The sequence below is a fragment of the Oncorhynchus tshawytscha genome, linkage group LG01, assembly GCF_018296145.1.
Source record: "Oncorhynchus tshawytscha isolate Ot180627B linkage group LG01, Otsh_v2.0, whole genome shotgun sequence".
Taxonomy (NCBI): Eukaryota; Metazoa; Chordata; class Actinopteri; order Salmoniformes; family Salmonidae; genus Oncorhynchus; species Oncorhynchus tshawytscha.
In genome coordinates this window covers 15,412,766-15,433,448 of record NC_056429.1, presented here as the reverse complement: position 1 = coordinate 15,433,448, position 20,683 = coordinate 15,412,766, and the positions used below count along the sequence as shown (strand labels likewise).

The window sequence follows — 20,683 nt, the reverse complement described above, 5'->3', positions numbered from 1 at the left end:
CCTGTCTGTGTGTGGTCATGTGTTTTTATTTCAAGCTTTTTTCATTCATCTCTTATGTCTATACTCGATGACAGGAGGAGGAAGATTAGTGATTTATGGACAGTGCTCCTCCTCCTCATTGCCCTGTCCCCACGCATATGCAAAATACTAATTTAATGAATAGGCCCCATTATTTTCCTCTTCTTACCTGGTTCTGTGTCCACTCCACAGGTGACTACTTCAAGGCGTGGGAGGTTCTGTTGGACCACATCCAGTCTGCTGCCCTCAGTAAGAACAGTGAGGTTTCCCTGGCCGCGCTCAAGTCCTTCCAGGAGATCCTCCAGATCGCCACACCCGTCAAGGACTCCGCCATGCCCACCGACGCTCTGGCTGCCATGGGTGTTCCCCCCGTCCTCATCGACCCCCTCAGCGCACCGGGCCCCGGCAGACCCCTGCTGCGCTCCGACTCGATGCTGGAGAGGCTGACGAGCTACAACGGCGCCGAACTCCAGGCCCCTCCCCCAGGGGAGGAATCGGCACTGGAGGATGCGGCGCTGTGGTGGTCGGCGTGGAACACCTGGTACCGGACGGGCACAGACAGCACGAGGCCCCCTAGTGGCGGGACGGGGACAGACAGACCCTCCTTCGTCCCCAGCCAGCCCTTCCTGACAGCGTTAGTCCAGATCTTCCCTGCCCTCTACCAGCACATAAAGACTGGCTTCAGCATGGAGGACCTGAGGAAACTGGGGGTGATCCTCCACGGGGCCGTCTCCATACCCATCAGCAGTGATGCCTCGCCCTTCATCCTGCCCTCTTACACCGAGGCTGTCCTCACCAGCCTGCAGGAGGCTGTGCTCACCGCGCTCGATGTGCTGCAGAAGGTGGGTGGGCCGCAGCACAAAAATTTTTACATTTTTAAAGCCAATCCCACACACACACACACACACACACACACTTAAATGCTCTCAAAGTTCCCTTTTTATTAGATGGACACGGTTTCTATTCCTTTGTTGTCCTCTGTTATGGAAACTAGCACATTGATTTAAAGGGTCATTGTTCCTTTTCTCCTGACCTACTAATGGACAGTATGTGACTGTGTAGCATAACCTTGTTTAGCCTGATGGTAGTTAGTAGTTAGTGAGGTTCCCTGGTTCTAGTGAGGTCAGTAAGTGAGTGAGATCCCTGGTTCTAGTGAGGTCAGTAGTGAGTGAGGTTCCCTGGTTCTAGTGAGGTCAGTATTGAGTGAGGTTACTGTCACTTTGTCTGCAGGCCATCTGTGTGGGCCCAGAGAACCTGCAGGTCATGTACCCAGCCATCTTTGAACAGCTGCTCCTCTTCGTCGAGTTCTCCTGCAAACCCCCCCAGTACGGCAAGATGGAAACCAAACATGTGGCCAACGCTAAATACAACCAGGTAAAGAATCATAATCTCTCTCTCTCTGCCATTGTCTTTCTGACGCTTTGTGTGCAAGTCTGTCTCTCTCTCCCTCCTCGATACCTCAGATATTTTCCATTGATGGGAATGTTGAAACATTTTCTATCCCAGTCATCGTTTCTTTCCAGGCTTTCTGAAAATGGTTGTCTCGTGACATTAATTAAGCCCCTCCCCTTTCCTTTGGCTGGTCCTCATTTGCCCCGCCCCCATTGTTCTAATCAAAAGACACACAGCTAGGTCTTTTAAACCGCATCAGCAGCCATAATCCATCTCTCTTCTTTCTCTCTCTCATTCCCACCAGCCCCTCAGGCTGGGAGCACGCTAGCCCCTCAGGCTGGGAGCACGCTAGCCCCTCAGGCTGGGAGCACGCTAGCCCCTCAGGCTGGGAGCACGCTAGCCCCTCAGGCTGGCAGCACGCTAGCCCCTCAGGCTGGGAGCACGCTAGCCCCTCAGGCTGGGAGCACGCTAGCCCCTCAGGCTGGCAGCACGCTAGCCCCTCAGGCTGGCAGCACGCTAGCCCCTCAGGCTGGCAGCACGCTAGCCCCTCAGGCTGGCAGCACGCTAGCCCCTCAGGCTGGCAGCACGCTAGCCACTCAGGCTGGGAGCACGCTAGCCACTCAGGCTGGGAGCACGCTAGCCCCTCAGGCTGGGAGCACGCTAGCCCCTCAGGCTGGCAGCACGCTAGGCCCTCAGGCTGGCAGCACGCTAGCCCCAGGTGACCCTTTTCCGTCTTTCGGCAGGTATCAGACCAAGTTCATAATTCTTCCCTTTTGAAGGACAAGTGAGATTCACTTAACTCGTACAACCCTTTTTCTTTAAGTAGGCTATTGGATGACACCTGCTTTGTTCACACTGAGTTTGTAACAGAAGGGAATCTTTAAAACAAAGCTAGGATCTCATCTCAGTGTTATCCTCACTTGTTTGTATTCTCACACTTACATAAAAAAAAGCCTGTCAAACAGTCTGGTCTTTGATGAAATCATCTGGTGTAGCAGCTGCTGATGCAGTATGTTGTATTGATGAGTGGTTTTGATTTCATGGTGGTGGCTGAATCAGCTATGCTAATTAATGCTATCGCTACTCTCACCAGTAAAAGCTCCAAGTCTGTCTGTCTGTCACTTGATCTGTCAGTCATTCATACTGTCAGTCAGTTTTGTTGTTCAATCAAACCGTTAAGAAACATGATCGCCACTGTCAGTCAATTGGTCAGTGGTGACAAGTTGGTATAATAGCACCAGCAAACAAGTTAACTCCAACCTTCTTCTCGTTGTTCTGTTTTTGTCGTACTATCCATCTACTCACTGGATCAACCTTTAGATCCAGCTGTTTACACCGGTGAGTTCCACCTCCCCCTTCAGCCTCCTTTAGTACTGTACTCAGCTGTGTTACTGCTCAATGGTCCCATCACTACTACAGTAGATGAGGCATTTCACCCACCACATGCATGGTAAGACATTGTCTACATCATCCCACTCCATGTTACCTACCTACCTCTATCTGTTCTGTCCGTCACTAACCAGTCCCTCCAGGATTTCGCTTGGATTTTTTGTGAAATTTGCAGGCCCAAATTCTTGATTTTGCTGCTGCAATTTGGACATTTTGCATGGCGATATGCAATGATGTTTTTGTCCGATTCGTCGCAACAATTCTGTCAAAGAGTTGGTTGACATTATGCGGTAAATGTCAGGTGAATTGTTGAAATTGCGAGCCCTCTTTGTGTTCTGTCGTCATGGATCAGTTCTATGTGATAATATTGCGATGGTTTGACTGTTTTATGCGGAAATAGTGCGACGATTGGTCAAATCTTCAAGGCCTCGAATCATATGCTGGGAATTGTTGATTTTGCTAAAAGAAAATGATCACGGAATCCTGAAGAGGCTGACTAACCAGTGGATATGCCGCTCTCTCTGAATCTACTACCTACCTATCAAGTCCCATCCTCCTATCACTTATCTTACTGACTGTTTGTGTCATGCTGTCCATATTTGCACATGTACAGTAGTTCTACAACAAGTTATATGGTTCTTTGCTCCTCTTAGTGTTTGAATGGAGGGATGTTTTCAGCTTTAGTTAACCCCCCCCCTCTCTCTGTCTCTCTGTGTGTCTCTGTACAGGCAGAATGGGTTGCCTTAAACTACGTGCCCTTTGCTGAGAGGTCCCTGGAGGTGGTGGTGGACCTCTACCATAAAACAGCCTGTCACAAAGCTGTCATCAATGAGAAAGTCCTACAGAACATCATCAAGGTGCTGTCTCCAACATCACCAAGACATGTTATTTTGTTTATACGTGTTCATGTAAAAGGAGTTGCTCGGAAACTTTAACTCCTAGTTCTGGTTGTGAAACTACTACTCCCTAATTTAAAGATTCTAAAAATCTTTCATATCTCCCATTAGTCTATCATACTCCAGTGACTAGTATTTCTGTCATAAACAAGCTGCTCTTTGTCGTGGGAAACAACATCTCTTTACAAAGCTGTCAGGTGTTCCTCTATTGTTTCCTGTGGGTCAATGACATACCAAGTTGTTTCCCAACAAGCCCTGAACTACTACTCTGCTACGAACTCATTAGGGTTTTTCTATGGATGGGTTCAAACCAACCCTCCTCTCCCTCTCCTGAGAACGGAGGTCATAGCCATAAAATCCTAACCTTTGGGAGGCCAGCTGTGTATGGAAAGAGGGAGCCGTTTCTGTTTCGTTGCTTATTCTTTCCCTGGTTTTGAGACTAAAATGCATAGACATCGATGGCTCAAGACCATCATTGTTTAGATGTGTCTGTGATTGATGTTATACCTGCAGGTCTCTGCGTCATTAGTGAGTCACACACACAAGACCATCAGGAATAGTTTTTTTCCCCTCCTGCGCTAGCAGATCGAGCACCAGGCAAGTCCATACGTTGACTCCCGTTGTGTTTCCAACGCCACTTCCCTTCTCATTACAGAGAATATGCTACACATTATCTCAATCACACTACATCTAAATATTAACCTTTGATCTTAATTTCCCCGTTACCCTTTCTCCTTTCCCCCATAGATCCTGAGGAAATAGCCTGGAAGTCGAGCCTAGGTGTTAGCTAATCCACTAGCAGACCTGTCACCCAGGCTGGTCCATACATTGAAGACTCCAATTGTGTTCCAACCCCACTATTTTTCTACTTCCTCTACAGACCCTGCGGATGCCCCTGGGCCTAAAGTATGGGTGTCCGTCAGAGAGCACGTGGAAGCTAGCTGTGTCATCCCTGCTCAAGGTGCTGTCCACCGGGCTGCCCGTGGCCCGTCAGCATGCCTCCTCTCGAAAGTTTGACACTATGTGGCCAGAGCTGGCCAATGCCTTCAAAGACTTCCTTTTCACCAAAAGGTAGGTACACCCTTTCTCAGACAGTTCGTAAAAAATACGTGGAGCGATTTCTACATATTGCACCTTAAAATGTAATTTATTTATGTTTTATTTTTTTTACCGCACCTGAATGTTCCTCAGATTCTGGGAAACAGGCGTTGATTCAGTATTGACAATGGATGGAGGACTGGGTCTTGATTAGCCATAAAGCTGAAGCTCATTGCGTTTCTGTTTCTGTTTTACAGCACACCTCCAGACAATGTGTCCATCCAGGAGTTCCAGAAGAATGAAGCCATTGATGTTGAGGTAAAGACCTGACCGACTTACAATTCAAAGATTGGTTTAAATGTGGTATTACTGCCTTCATACCTGCCAATCTCTGAGGTCTGTGTGTGTCCTCTCTCTGAAGGTGGTGCAGTTGATCAGCACAGAGATCTTGCCGTTTGCCATCTTCATTCCCAAAGACTTTGTTGGCCAGATTATGGCCATGCTTAATAAAGGATCCATTCACTCACAGTCCTCCTCATTCACAGGTAAGGAAAGAACACCAACTCTTATTCCAGTCCCTTTTGCTTTTCCCCTAACGATATGTTAACATAGTCCATACACTTCTGTTGGTCACAATGTATAATTTCAACATTTTGGATTTTCCTTTTATTAATGAATCTATAGTACAGTGCCTTGCGAAAGTATTCGCCCCCCTTGAACTTTGCGACCTTTTGCCACATTTCAGGCTTCAAACATAAAGATATAAAACTGTATTTTTTTGTGAAGAATCAACAACAAGTGGGACACAATCATGAAGTGGAACGACAGTTATTGGATATTTCAAACTTTTTTAACAAACCAAAAACTGAAAAATTGGGCGTGCAAAATTATTCAGCCCCCTTAAGTTAATACTTTGTAGCGCCACCTTTTGCTGCGATTACAGCTGTAAGTCGCTTGGGGTATGTCTCTATCAGTTTTGCACATCGAGAGACTGAAATTTTTTCCCATTCCTCCTTGCAAAACAGCTCGAGCTCAGTGAGGTTGGATGGAGAGCATTTGTGAACAGCAGTTTTCAGTTCTTTCCACAGATTCTCGATTGGATTCAGGTCTGGACTTTGACTTGGCCATTCTAACACCTGGATATGTTTATTTTTGAACCATTCCATTGTAGATTTTGCTTTATGTTTTGGATCATTGTCTTGTTGGAAGACAAATCTCCGTCCCAGTCTCAGGTCTTTTTCAGACTCCATCAGGTTTTCTTCCAGAATGGTCCTGTATTTGGCTCCATCCATCTTCCCATCAATTTTAACCATCTTCCCTGTCCCTGCTGAAGAAAAGCAGGCCCAAACCATGATGCTGCCACCACCATGTTTGACAGTGGGGATGGTGTGTTCAGGGTGATGAGCTGTGTTGCTTTTACGCCAAACAAAACGTTTTGCATTGTTGCCAAAAAGTTCAATTTTGGTTTCATCTGACCAGAGCACCTTCTTCCACATGTTTGGTGTGTCTCCCAGGTGGCTTGTGGCAAACTTTAAACGACACTTTTTATGGATATCTTTAAGAAATGGCTTTCTTCTTGCCACTCTTCCATAAAGGCCAGATTTGTGCAATATACGACTGATTGTTGTCCTATGGACAGAGTCTCCCACCTCAGCTGTAGATCTCTGCAGTTCATCCAGAGTGATCATGGGCCTCTTGGCTGCATCTCTGATCAGTCTTCTCCTCGTATGAGCTGAAAGTTTAGAGGGACGGCCAGGTCTTGGTAGATTTGCAGTGGTCTGATACTCCTTCCATTTCAATATTATCGCTTGCACAGTGCTCCTTGGGATGTTTAAAGCTTGGGAAATCTTTTTGTATCCAAATCCGGCTTTAAACTTCTTCACAACAGTATCTCGGACCTGCCTGGTGTGTTTCTTGTTCTTCATGATGCTCTCTGCGCTTTTAACGGACCTCTGAGACTATCACAGTGCAGGTGCATTTATACGGAGACTTGATTACACACAGGTGGATTGTATTTATCATCATTAGTCATTTAGGTCAACATTGGATCATTCAGAGATCCTCACTGAACTTCTGGAGAGAGTTTAATGCATTGAAAGTAAAGGGGCTGAATAATTTTGCACGCCCAATTTTTCAGTTTTTGATTTGGTAAAAAAGTTTGAAATATCCAATAAATGTCGTTCCACTTCATGATTGTGTCCCACTTGTTGTTGATTCTTCACAAAAAAATACAGTTTTATATCTTTATGTTTGAAGCCTGAAATGTGGCAAAAGGTCGCAAAGTTCAAGGGGGCCGAATACTTTCACAAGGCACTGTATATAATGTTTGTTAAGGGCTTGTAAGTCAGCAGTTCACGGTAAGGTCTACACCTGTTGTATTTGGAGCATGTGACAAATAAAATTTGATTTGATCAAAAACACAGAAAAAACTATTTTCTAGCATCACCTCTGAAACTATATGTTTTGTACGTTTCTCATTCTAGTTATTTAGTAGATGCTCTTATATCACAGTGACTTACAAAAAGGGCATTCAAATAGGTATGACAACCACATATCACAATCTTTGCAAATACAACCATATTTCCCTCCACAGAGGCAGAGGTAGACGTGCGGATGCGGGAGGAGTTCTCCAAAGTGTGTTTTGAGACGCTGCTCCAGTTCTCTTTCAGTAACAAGGTGTCCACGCCCCAGGAGGGCTACATCTCCCGCATGGCCCTCTCCGTGCTCCTCAAGAGGTCCCAAGACGTGTTGAGGCGCTACGTGGACGATGAGAGGCTGAGTGGACGCTGCCCACTGCCCAGGTGAGTCCACTTACATCACTAAAATGATTTCTAGAACAGGGATGGTGAGACCACGACCCCTGTAGTAGACGCACCAAAACGCAGCATATTTAGTGCTTTTATGCACCTTTTTACACAATTTGCATTCAACTTTAACAAGAGAGTGCTTACACTGGTAAGTACTTCAGCTGAGAACTGGCATCAGTTTCTCCATCCATATTCCTCTAGTCTCATAATTTTTCTTCCACCTAGTCTCTCTCGTCCTTTCTCTTTCCCCCTTTCTCTTTCGTTCTCTTGGTATTCATACAGTGCCTTCGGAAAGTATTCAGACCCCTTGACTTTTCCCACATTTTGTTAGGTTACAGCCTTATTCTAAAATGGATTAAATATAATTTTTTGTCCTTGTCAAAGCAAAAACTTTTCTTTTTTTTAGAAATGTTTGCTAATTTATTAAATATGCATTTAAAAAAAAATCACATTTACATAAGTATTCCAACCCTTTATTTAGTATTTTGTTGAAGCACCTTTGGCAGCAATTACAGCCTCGGGTCTTCTTGGGTATGATGCTACAAGCTTGGCACACCTGTATTTGGGGATTTTCTCCCATTCTTCTCTGCAGATTATCTTATCTGCTTGTGCTTCTAGTTCCGACAATGCAGTAATAACCAACGAGTAATCTAGCTAACAATTCCAAAACTACTACCATATACACACAAGTGTAAAGGGATAAAGAATATGTACATAAAGATATATGAATGAGTGATGGTACAGAGCGGCATAGGCAAGATGCAGTGGATGATATCGAGTACAGTATATACAAATGAGATGAGTATGTAAACAAAGTGGCATAGTTTAAAGTGGCTAGTGATACATGTATTATATAAAGATGCAGTAGATGATATCGAGTACAGTATATACAAATGAGATAAATAATGTAGGGTATGTAAACATTATATTAAGTAGCATTGTTTAAAGTGGCTAGTGATATATTTTACATCAATTCCCATTATTAAAGTGGCTGGAGTTGAGTCAGTGTGTTGGCAGCAGCCACTCAATGTTAGTGGTGGCTGTTTAACAGTCGGATGGCCTTGAGATAGAAGCTGTTTTTCAGGACTTGATGATTGAGTTGGAGGCGTGCGTGGCCACGCAGTTGTGGGTGAACAGGGAGTACAGGAGAGGGCTCAGAACGCACCCTTGTGGGGCCCCAGTGTTGAGGATCAGCGGGGTGGAGATGTTGTTACCTACCCTCACCACCTGGGGGCGGCCCGTCAGGAAGTCCAGTACCCAGTTGCACAGGGCGGGGTCGAGACCCAGGGTCTCGAGCTTGATGATGAGTTTGGAGGGTACTATGGTGTTAAATGCTGAGCTGTAGTCAATGAACAGCATTCTCACAGGTATTCCTCTTGTCCAGATGGGTTAGGGCAGTGTGCAGTGTGGTTGAGATTGCATCGTCTGTGGACCTATTTGGGCGGTAAGCAAATTGGAGTGGGTCTAGGGTGTCAGGTAGGGTCGAGGTGATATGGTCCTTGACTAGTCTCTCAAAGCACTTCATGATGACGGAAGTGAGTGCTACGGGCGGTAGTCGTTTAGCTCAGTTACCTTAGCTTTCTTGGGAACAGGAACAAAAGACAGGAACACAACACATCTTGAAGCATGTGGGAACAGCAGACTGGGATAGGGATTGATTGAATATGTCCGTAAACACACCAGCCAGCTGGTCTGCGCATACTCTGAGGGCGCGGCTGGGGATGCCGTCTGGGCCTGCAGCCTTGCGAGGGTTAACACGTTTAAATGTTTTCCTCACCTCGGCTGCAGTGAAGGAGAGTCCGCATGTTTTGGTTGCCGTGACTGGGCTGGTTTTCTTTTTGTAATCCGTGATTGACTGTAGACCCTGCCACATACCTCTTGTGTCTGAGCCGTTGAATTGCGATTCTACTTTGTCTCTATACTGACGTTTAGCTTGTTTGATTGCCTTACGGAGGGAATAGTTACACTGTTTGTATTCGGTCATGTTTCCGGTCACCTTGCCCTGATTAAAAGCAGTGGTTCGTGCTTCCAGTTTCACGCGAATGCTGCCATCAATCCACGGTTTCTGGTTTGGGAATGTTTTAATTGTTGCTATGGGAACGACATCTTCAACGCACGTTCTAATGAACTCGCTCACCGAATCAGCGTATTCGTCAATGTTGTTGTTTGATGCAATACGAAACATATCCCAGTCCACGTGATGGAAGCAGTCTTAGAGCGTGGAATCAGATTGGTCGGACCAGCGTTGAACAGACCTCAGCGTGGGAGCTTCTTGTCTCTCTGCTCTGTTGATCTTTGCCTCGATCCTGACTAGTCTTTCAGTCCCTGCAGCTGAAAAACATTCCCACAGCATGATGCTGCCACCACCATGCTTCACTGTAGGGATGATGCTAGGTTCCCTCTAGACATGACGCTTGGAATTCAGGCCAAAGAGTTTAATCTTGGTTTTCTCAGATCACGTAATCTTGTTTCTCATGGTTTGAGAGTCTTTAGGTGCCTTTTGGCAATCTCCAAGCGGGCTGTCATGTGCCTTTTATTGAGAGATAAAAGAGATGGTTGTCCTTCTGGAAGGTTCTCCCATCTCCACAGAGGAACTCTAGATCTCTGTCAGAGTGACCATCGGGTTCTTGGTCACTTCCCTGACCGAGGCCCTTATCCCCTGATTGCTCAGTTTGGCTGGGCGGCCAGCTCTAGGAAGAGTATTGGTGGTTCCAAACTTCTTCCATTTAAGAATGATGGAGGCCACTGTGTTCTTGGGGACCTTCAATGCTGCAGATATTTTTTGGTACCCTTCCCCAGATCTGTGCCTTGACACAATCCTACGGACAATTCCTTTGACCTCATGGCTTGGTTTTTGCTTTGACATGCACTGTCAACTGTGGGACCTTATATAGACAGGTATGTGCCTTTCCAAATCATGTCCAATCAATTGAATTTACCACAGGTGGACTTCAATCAAGTTGTAGAAACATCTCAAGGATGATCAATGGAAACAGGATGCACCGGAGTTCAATTTCAATTATCATAACGAAGGGTCTGAATACTTATGTACATGGTATTTCTTTTTTTGTTTTTAATACGTTTGCAAAAATTTGACATGAGGTATTGTGGGGCTTAATTTTTTTTTACATGTTTTATCCATTTTAGAAAAAGGTTGTAATGTAACAAAATGTGGAAAACTTCAAGGGCTCTGAATACTTTCCAAAGGCACTGTATGGGGTAGATTCCCTGGTAGGTGTACTGTCATCCTAGAATGTGTTATGTGTTTGTTTACCATGGTGGCATAGTGTAACAGTCTTTTCACTGTCTTCCATAGTGGACAGAGGATGAAGCTTGATTGCCAACTTCTCAGGTTAACAGCATAATTACATTTGCATCCTTCAGACACACACCTTTTTTCAAACTGCTTCTGTTCCATTTCTATGTGTTTTTTCTCTATTCCCTGAGCGAATTCCACACAGACTGATACAAATTATATACAGTGAGTATACAAAACATTAGGAATACCTGCTCTTTCCATGACACAGACTGACCAGGTGAATCCAGGTGAAAGCTATGATCCTTTATTGATGTCAATCCACTTCAGTCAATATAATTGAAGGGGAGGATACAGGTTACATTTGTAATACTTGAGACATGGATTGTGTATGTGTGCCATTCAGAGGGTGAATGGGCAAGACAACATATTTACAGTGGGGCAAAAAAGTATTTAGTCAGCCACCAATTGTGCAAGTTCTCCCACTTAAAAAGATGAGAGGCCTGTAATTTTCATCATAGGTACACTTCAACTATGACAGACAAAATGAGGGAAAAAAATCCAGAAAATCACATTGTAGGATTTTTTATGAATTTATTTGCAAATTATGGTGGAAAATAAGTATTTGGTCACCTACAAACAAGCAAGATTTCTGGCTCTCACAGACCTGTAACTTCTTCTTTAAGAGGCTCCTCTATCCTCCACTCGTTACCTGTATTAATGGCACCTGTTTGAACTTGTTATCAGTATAAAAGACACCTGTCCACAACCTCAAAAGGTCACACTCCAAACTCCACTATGGCCAAGACCAAAGAGCTGTCAAAGGACACCAGAAACAAAATTGTAGACCTGCACCAGGCTGGGAAGACTGAATCTGCAGTAGGTAAGCAGCTTGGTTTGAAGAAATCAACTGTGGGAGCAATTATTAGGAAATGGAAGACATACAAGACCACTGATAATCTCCCTCGATCTGGGGCTCCACGCAAGATCTCACCCCGTGGGGTCAAAATGATCACAAGAACGGTGAGCAAAAATCCAGAACCACACGGGGGGACCTAGTGAATGACCTGCAGAGAGCTGGGACCAAAGTAACAAAGCCTACCATCAGTAACACACTACGCCGCCAGGGACTCAAATCCTGCAGTGCCAGACGTGTCCCCCTGCTTAAGCCAGTACATGTCCAGGCCCGTCTGAAGTTTGCTAGAGAGCATTTGGATGATCCAGAAGAAGATTGGGAGAATGGAATTGGGAGAATTGTCATATGGTCAGATGAAACCAAAATATAACTTTTTGGTAAAAACTCAACTCGTCGTGTTTGGAGGACAAAGAATGCTGAGTTGCATCCAAAGAACACCATACCTACTGTGAAGCATGGGGGTGGAAACATCATGCTTTGGGGCTGTTTTTCTGCAAAGGGACCAGGACGACTGATCCGTGTAAAGGAAAGAATGAATGGGGCCATGTATCGTGAGATTTTGAGTGAAAACCTCCTTCCATCAGCAAGGGCATTGAAGATGAAACGTGGCTGGGTCTTTCAGCATGACAATGATCCCAAACACACCGCCCGGGCAACGAAGGAGTGGCTTCATAAGAAGCATTTCAAGGTCCTGGAGTGGCCTAGCCAATCTCCAGATCTCAACCCCATAGAAAATCTTTGGAGGAAGTTGAAATTCCGTGTTGCCCAGCAACAGCCCCAAAACATCACTGCTCTAGAGGATATCTGTATGGAGGAATGGGCCAAAATACCAGCAACAGTGTGTGAAACCTTGTGAAGACTTATAGAAAACGTTTGTCCTCTGTCATTGCCAAGGGTATATAACGAAGTATTGAGATAAGTATTTGGTCAATAACAAAAGTTTATTTTCCTCCATAATTTGCAAATAAATTCATTAGAAATCCTACAATGTGATTTTCTGGATTTTTTTCTCTCATTTTGTCTGTCATAGTTGAAGTGTACCTATGATGAAAATTACAGGCCTCATCTTTTTAAGTGGGAGAACTTGCACAATTGGTGGCTGACTAAATACTTTTTTGCCCCACTGTAAGTGTCTTTGAAGGGTGTATGGTAGTAGGTGCCAGACGCATCGGTTTGTGTCAAGAACTGCAACACTGCCTGGTTTTCCGCGCTCAACAGTTTCCTGTGTGTATCAAGAATGGTCCACCACCCTAAGGACATCCAGCCAACTTGACACAAGTGTGGGAAGCGTTGGAGTCAACATGGGCCAGCATCCCTGTGGAATGCTTTCGACACCTTGTAGAGTCCATTCCCTGATGAATTGAGGCTGTTCTGAGGGCAAAAGTGGGGGGGTATAACTCAATATTAGGAAGGTATTCGGTATACTCAGTGTATATATTCATGCCTCCAGCTGCAAAAAGGGGTTTTCATTTTAAAAAATGTTTTACCTATGATTTGTTTGAAGATTTGAAGGTTGGTACTCATTGTATGTCCCCTTGTTTGGTTCTTTTTTTATGCACTACATGAATATGTAAGTATAATTATTCCAATCCTTTTATTTTATTTTTAGGCAACAAGTGACAGAAATCATCTTTGTCTTAAAAGCTATCAGCACTTTGATGGACTCACTTAAAAAGACCCAGCCAGAAAACGGTGAGTAGAAATCAACAACTTAGGAAACACACTGACACTTTCTTTACTATATCGAGCTCCGTTTCCATCCAATAGGCGACAGATTTTCGTGCAAATATTCCAAATTCTGCATAAAAACATGCGCATTTTCCCCCAACTTGTTCATATCAAATGTTATTTGTCACATGCTTCGTAAACAACAGGTGTAGACTAACAGTGACATGCTTACTTATGGTGGGCCCTTCCCAACAATGCAGGGAGAAAGAAAATATGGAAATAGAAAAATAAAACACGTAATAATAAATCCACAATGATGAACTATAAATTGGCTACCAGTACCAAGTCGATGTACAATGTGACTGAGGTAGATATGCACATAACTAGGAATAAAGTGACTAGGCAACATGAAAGATAATAAACAGTAGCGGCAGCTTATGTGATGAGTCAAAAAAAGTTTGTGAAAAAATGGTAACTATTAGGTTAACTATTTAACTAAATACTACTTTTTGAGGATCTGAGGGCCAGATCGTTTGTCTCCTGAGGGTAAAGAGGTGTTATCGTGCCCTCTTTACAATTGTGTTGGTGGGTATAGACAATGCTAGATCCTTAAGCCTCCAATAGCTTCCAACACTACTCAACAAACTGGATGCAAAGTCTATCACAGTGCCATCCGTTTTGTCACCAAAGCCCCATACACTACCCACCATTGCGACCTGTACGCTCTCGTTGGTTGGCCCTCGCTTCATACTCGTCGCCAAACCCACTGGCTACAGGTTATCTACAAGTCTCTTCTAGGTAAAGCCCTGCCTTATCTCAGCTCACTGGTCACCATAGCAGCACCCACTCGTAGCACGCGCTCCAGCAGGTATATCTCACTGGTCACCCCCAAAGCCAATTCCTCCTTTGGTTGTCTTTCCTTCCAGTTCTCTGCTGCCAATGACTGGAACGAACTGCAAAAATCTCTGAAGCTGGAGACTCGTATCTCCCTCACTAGCTTTAAGCACCAGCTGTCAGAGCAGCTCACAGATCACTGCACCTGTACATAGCCCATCTATCTATCTACCTACCAAGTCCACATACTGTATTTATTTATTTATCTTGCTCCTTTGCACCCCAGTATCTCTACTTGCACATTCATCTTCTGCACATCTACCATTCCAGTGTTTAATTTGCTATATTGTAATTACTTCGCCACCATGGCCTATTTATTGCCTTAACTCCCTTATCTTACCTCATTTGCACTCACTGTATATAGACTTTGTTTTCTTTGTTCTACTGTATTATTGACTATGTTTTTGTTTATTCCATGTGTAACTCTGTGTTGTATTGTGTCGAATTGCTATGCTTTATCTTGGCCAGGTCGCAGTTACAAATGATAACTTGTTCTCAACTAGCCTACCTGGTTAAATTAAGGTGAAATAAAATAATAATAAGCTGTCAGCATGCTTCAGTTCGGCTGGCGCCTAGCCAAACTTAGCTAAAAGACCTTCGGTTGAAAAACAAGACAAAAGCGGCAATAGTGCTGTTTGTCTATTTTGAGACCCCGTAGTCAGAATTAATCTAAGATAGCTCAAGAAATCTGTCATTACAACTACCTATATAAGATGTTTGGTGCAGTATTTTTCAATTAAAACATTTGCATGAAAATGAGTCGTCTCTCTTTGAATGACATCAAAGACTGATCAACAGTATGAATTCTTCACTAATCATCAACGATGGGGCGTAGACTTGCGTAGACTTTGTTTCCAGAAAAAATGTGTCCTCGAACAGCCGAAAAACCCCTCACCGAAGTGCAAAACGAACGAAAAAACATCACAAAATGTCGTCATAATATACAGTGCATTTGGAAAGAAATCAGACCCCTTCCCTATTTCCACATTTTGTTACGTTACAGCCTTATTCTAAAATTGAGTAAATACATGTTTTTCCTCATCAATCAACACACAATAACCCATAATGACAAAGCGGAACATTTTTGCAAATGTATAAATAAAGTAAATATATCTTTACATAAGTATTAAGACCCTTTGCTATGAGACTTGGAAATTTTGCTCAGGTGCATTCTGTTTCCATTGATCATTATTGAGATATTTCTACAACTTGATTGGAGTCCACCTGTGGTAAATTCAATTGATTGGACATGATTTGGAAAGGCACACACCAGTCTTTATAAGCTCCCACAGTTGACAGTGCATGTCAGGGCAAAAACCAAGCCATGAGGTCAAAGGAATTGTCCGTAGAGCTCCGAGACGGGATTGTGTCAAGACACAGATCTGGGGAAGGGTACCAAGACATGTCTGCAGCTTTGAAGGTCCCCAAGAACACAGTGGCCTCCATCATTCTTAAATGGGAGAAGTTTGGAACCACCAAGACTCTTCCTAGAGCTGGCAGGCTGGCCAAAATGAGCAATCGGGGGGGATAAGGGAGGTGACCAAGAACCCAATGGTTACTCTGACAGAGCTCTAGAGTTCCTCTGTGGAGATGGGAGAACCTTGCAGAAAGACAACCATCTCTGCAGCACCACCAAAAAGGCACTCTTCAGTAAAAGGCACATGACAGCCCGCTTGGAGTTTGCCAAAAGGCACGTAAAGGACTCTCAAACCATGAGAAACAAGATTCTCTGGTCTGATGAAACCAAGATTGAACTCTTTGGCCTGAATGCCAAGCTTCACATCTGGAGGAAACCTGGTGAAGCATGGTGGTGGCAGCATCATGCTGTGGGAATGTTTTTCAGCAGCAGGGACTGGGAGACTAGTCAAGATCGAGGGAAAGATGAACGGAGCAAAGTACAGAGAGATCCTTGATGAAAACCTGCTCCAGAGAGCTCAGGACCTCCGACTGGGGCCACGGTTCACCTTCCAATAGGACAATGACCCTAAGCACACAGCCAAGACGATGCAAGAGTGGCTTCGGGACAAGTCTCTGAATGTCCTTGAGTGGCCCAGCCAGAGCCCGGACTTGAACCAGATCTGAGAGACCTGAAATAGCTGTGCAGCTGTAAGGATGTAACGTAACAAAATATTGAAAAAGTGAAGGAGTCTGAATACTTTCTGAATGCACTGTATGCATGAACTCTACCGAACTGTTTTTGCTGGGAAGTATGCGGACACCTTTAGTGATTTGTACACAGAGAAACTTGAAGCTATTGGCCCGTTCCACTACAGCCCGTCGATGTGAATGGGTGCGTGCTCAGCCCTCCGTTTCCCGTAGCCCGCGATCAGATCCTTTTTCTTGTTGAGGGAGAGGTTGTTGTCCTGACCTCCTTCCTCCCTGTAGGCTGTCTCATCGTTGCCAGTGATCAGGCCTAACATTGTTGTGTCGTCAGCAACTTAATGATGGTGTTGAAGTCGTGCACAGCCACGCAGTCATGAGTGAATAGGGGGTGACTAAGCACGCACCCCTGCGGGGGCCCCCAGTTGCAGTGGGAGGTGGTCAGTCTAGGTTAGTGATGAGCTTGAAGGGCACTATGGTCTTGAAGACTGAGCTGTAGTCGATGAACAGCATTGTCACAATGCTGTAAGCACAACCCCCACCTGTCACATCCGGCCCTCATACCACCCTCATAGTCTGTTTCTGACCGTTTGAGCAGACACATGCACATTTGTGGCCTGCTGGAGGTCATTTTGCAGGGCTCTGGCAGTGCTCCTCCTGCTCCTCCTTCCACAAAGGCGGAGGTAGCGGTCCTGCTGCTGGGTTGTTGCCCTCCTACGGCCTCCTCCACGTCTCCTGATGTACTGGCCTGTCTCCTGGTAGCGCCTCCATGCTCTGGACACTACGCTGACAGACACGGCAAACCTTCTTGCCACAGCTCGCATTGATGTGCGATCCTGGATGAGCTACACTATCTGAGCCAGTTGTGTGGGTTGTAGACTCATGCTACCACTAGAGTGAAAGCACCGCCAGTGACCAAAACATCAGCCAGGAAGCATAGGAACTGAGAAGTGGTCTGTGGTCACCACCTGCAGAACCACTCCTTTAAAAAAAAATAATAATAATAAATTACCTTTATTTTACTAGGCAAGTCAGTTAAGAACAAATTCTTATTTTCAATGATGGCCTAGGAACAGTGGGTTAACTGCCTGTTCAGGGGCAGAACGACAGATTTGTACCTTGTCAGCTCGGAGATTCGAACTTGCAACCTTTCGGTTACTAGTCCAATGCTCTAACCACTAGGCTACCCTGCCACCACCCCTTTATTGGGGGTGTCTTGCTAATTGCCTATAATTTCCACCTGTTGTCTATTCCATTTGCACAACAGCATGTGAAATGTATTGTCAATCAGTGTTGCTACCTAAGTGGACAGTTTGATTTCACAGAAGTGTGATTGACTTAGAGTTACATTGTGTTGTTTAAGTGTTCCCTTTATTTTTTTGAGCAGTGTAGTATGGTCTACAGTTTATCATGAGTCTGAAGACTTCCTTAATATTAGAGATTGCGCACTAGCTGCTGTTAAGACACCCCTGCCCTTGAGCTTACTCGACGCTGCCGTTCTGTCTTGATGATGCATATAAAGCCCAGCTAGATGTGGTTGAACAAGGACAATATACAACTCTACAGTTCTTATGTTGCTGATCAAATTCTGTGCATTTAATGCACATAAAAACACTTTTGCGGTTAAATTCCCATGTACCGAATAAAGAATACAAGTTAAATGGGTTTCCATCACATTTTCAACTCTACTGATGGTTTTGAAAAAATGAAATTGTTATTTAGGGAATGTGCCCACTCTGGTCTTGGCACATGTACACTTGCCAACAGCTGGCAGATACGGTGTGGGTAGGTTTGCCTACATGATGAGATTATTATGGACAAAAGAGGGAGATTATTTTTATTTTTCAAACAGTAGCCAAGCATCGATCATCATGTCACCAGAATAAGACCCTCAATATTTATTTGTTAGGAGCATCAAGCTCATCGTGCACTTTTACCACCCGTTGAAGTTCATCATACCTTATTTAATCTGTAGCCTAATAAATTGCATGCTTTCCTGAGTCGTAGTCGGACGACCACACGAGATGTCATTGCGTGACTTCCAAGTTTACTTTCGATATGATGGTTATTATATAAATATTTGCAGATAAAGATGATTCCACCACCATTTTTTCACATAATTAATTTTACAGACACATAAAGATCCCGCCTTGTCTAGCGTATTTAGTTTTGTCGACATTTGGAAAGTTTGCCTGTCGTGAAATGTTTTATCCGAAATGTACTTTAATCACATAATAAGGTTGGATGGAAACCTGGTTTCAATCATTATTAATTTGTGTCACAGTACAATGGGGAATGTTTGCAAATGCAATTTATATCTGATTTGTGTGTACCCTGTTAGGTCAATTTACAATGTTTGATTTTTGGAATCAGAGGCAAAAGTAAGGCATTCAAAGTGCCCTTGAGGTTGTTTATAACCTCATTTATCCAGACAAAAAGTCATTTATATTTCCCTCTGGCTTTCCATAAAAATAATGATTTATTTAATTGCTTTCTCTCTCACATCTGTCTCTGTGGCTCTCTCCTTTTCCCCTCCTCTCCCTTCTTTCTCCCTCTGCATCTTCTTCCCTTTCCTCTTCTCCTCTGCCATCCTCTCCATTCCACTCCTCCCGTCTTCTCATCTGCCCTCCTCTTCTCTCCTTCTCTTCTCACTCCTCTGTCCACCTTCCTCTCCTCTGCCCTCCTTCCTCTCCTATCCCCACATTGCATCTCTTCTGACTTTCTCTTTCCCCACCGCATTCCATGCCGTGTGTGTGTGTGTGTGTGTCCTACAGTGGATGGGACCACGTGGGCCCAGGTCATTGCACTGTATCCTACCCTGGTGGAGTGCATCACCTGCTCCTCCTCTGAGGTCAGCTCAGCGCTGAAGGAGGCCATGGGTCCCTTCAAAGACTTTATGCAGCCCCCTGTCTCCAGAGTACAAAACGGAGAGTCCTGACTGTTCCAACCCCTTTTTATAATGAAGGAATTCATAATGAATGTGTCCTCCTGAGACCCAAACACACACTTCTTCACACAAGTGGATGGAAGGATAGACGGACGGACTCTTTTACTTCATATGAGCCCATCTAACAGACAGTAACCAGTGGCAACTGAGCTCCCCCGGCAACTGCTCGGTCCACAACGACAACTCTGACTTGCTACACACGACATCATCAATGTATGCTTCTAATACACGCTGGTTGATACCACCTCTCATTCTGACTGGCTGGACTTGTGTATTAACTGCTACAGTAAAACAATTGCAGTGTTTTCGTTTGTTTTATTTTGATTTCTTGAATCGAGTCGATGTACAGTGTGTGGTTAGTGTTGATGTAATTAAGAAAAAACTAAAAGTACTGGGGCTATATGGACCTTTAAAAAGATTGAGAGGGGGAAAGATGATTACCTTTTGTGAAGTTTTTAACATCTAGGATTTTATTCCAAATCTTACTGTAACATTCCATGTCATCTTTTAGCTGACCTGAGAAGGGTACTTGTCTGTATAAAATAAATGGGAGAGTTCTACAAACAATTAAATGATTTCTGTTTGTGCCTCGGTGATGTCCTGTCCTTAACCCTGTAATTGACTTGTATGTTGCTCTGTCTCATTTTCTTAAGCATCTGAGATTGTGGCAGAGCTTGCTGACTTGAGTGTAGAAAATACATTTCCCACAATCCTAAACGACTAACCTCCTGAATCATTTTTCAGGAAATGACATATCAGAGGAATTCTGATGAATGAGTGTCATGACCATAGAATGAGGACTAAGAATAGTAGAAGGTCAGGGAGATGGTCATCCATGGTTTGCCAGTGATGTGATAAAATATTGTATAAAATAATTCATATGAAAAATATATCTGCACTGTATGTTTGTTAGCTAGCTAGTCAGACAGTTTTAGGAATAATTCCATAATTAGAAATATCAACTGCAAATATGCCTACATTCCATTCAAACAATGCTGTCAATCTACAGCCATACACTGGCTCAAATCAGTTGTCTAAGTCCTATCACCAAGTTGTAAATGCAACAAGTCCTGATATTGTATCATATAACACTCAACGCTTTCCAAGAAAGACCATAATGTTACGTTTTTTGTTTACCATATTTTAGAATCTTTTTACAGAAAATGTGTATACAACCTGTATAAACTGTATTTATAGTTATATTACAATATTTTAGGTTGACAATAATTCTATTAGGCACATTTTTGATATTACTTTTATTTTTCTGCATAAGTAAATCAGGATTGCGCCTCTACTGCCTTCATTCCAATGAGACTGGTTTGGATTTCTCCCTAACCAATATGGCTGCCATTTTCAGTCCTT

General features: G+C 44.0%; 1 protein-coding gene across 10 annotated transcripts in view; it reads left to right on the top strand.

The window, feature by feature from the left end:
* Positions 1–19,908, top strand: part of LOC112226735 (protein MON2 homolog) — a 61,385-nt gene extending 41,477 nt beyond the window's left edge. For 3 of the 10 annotated variants that reach the window (XM_024391717.2, XM_024391372.2, XM_024391288.2), the window contains 11 exons: positions 211–860; positions 1,249–1,392; positions 2,731–2,748; positions 3,528–3,656; positions 4,576–4,766; positions 4,991–5,051; positions 5,155–5,278; positions 7,327–7,534; positions 10,857–10,892; positions 13,322–13,404; positions 19,149–19,908. In XM_024391717.2, the coding sequence (XP_024247485.1) occupies positions 211–860; positions 1,249–1,392; positions 2,731–2,748; positions 3,528–3,656; positions 4,576–4,766; positions 4,991–5,051; positions 5,155–5,278; positions 7,327–7,534; positions 10,857–10,892; positions 13,322–13,404; positions 19,149–19,312 (1,808 nt within the window). In that variant the 3' untranslated portion in view covers positions 19,313–19,908. Of the gene's footprint in view, positions 1–210; positions 861–1,248; positions 1,393–2,730; positions 2,861–3,527; positions 3,657–4,575; positions 4,767–4,990; positions 5,052–5,154; positions 5,279–7,326; positions 7,535–10,856; positions 10,893–13,321; positions 13,405–19,148 lie in introns of those variants that run through there. The other 7 variants (XM_024391542.2, XM_024391880.2, XM_024391798.2 and 4 more) reach the window with 4 other exon arrangements.
* The last annotated feature ends 775 nt before the right edge of the window (positions 19,909–20,683 follow it).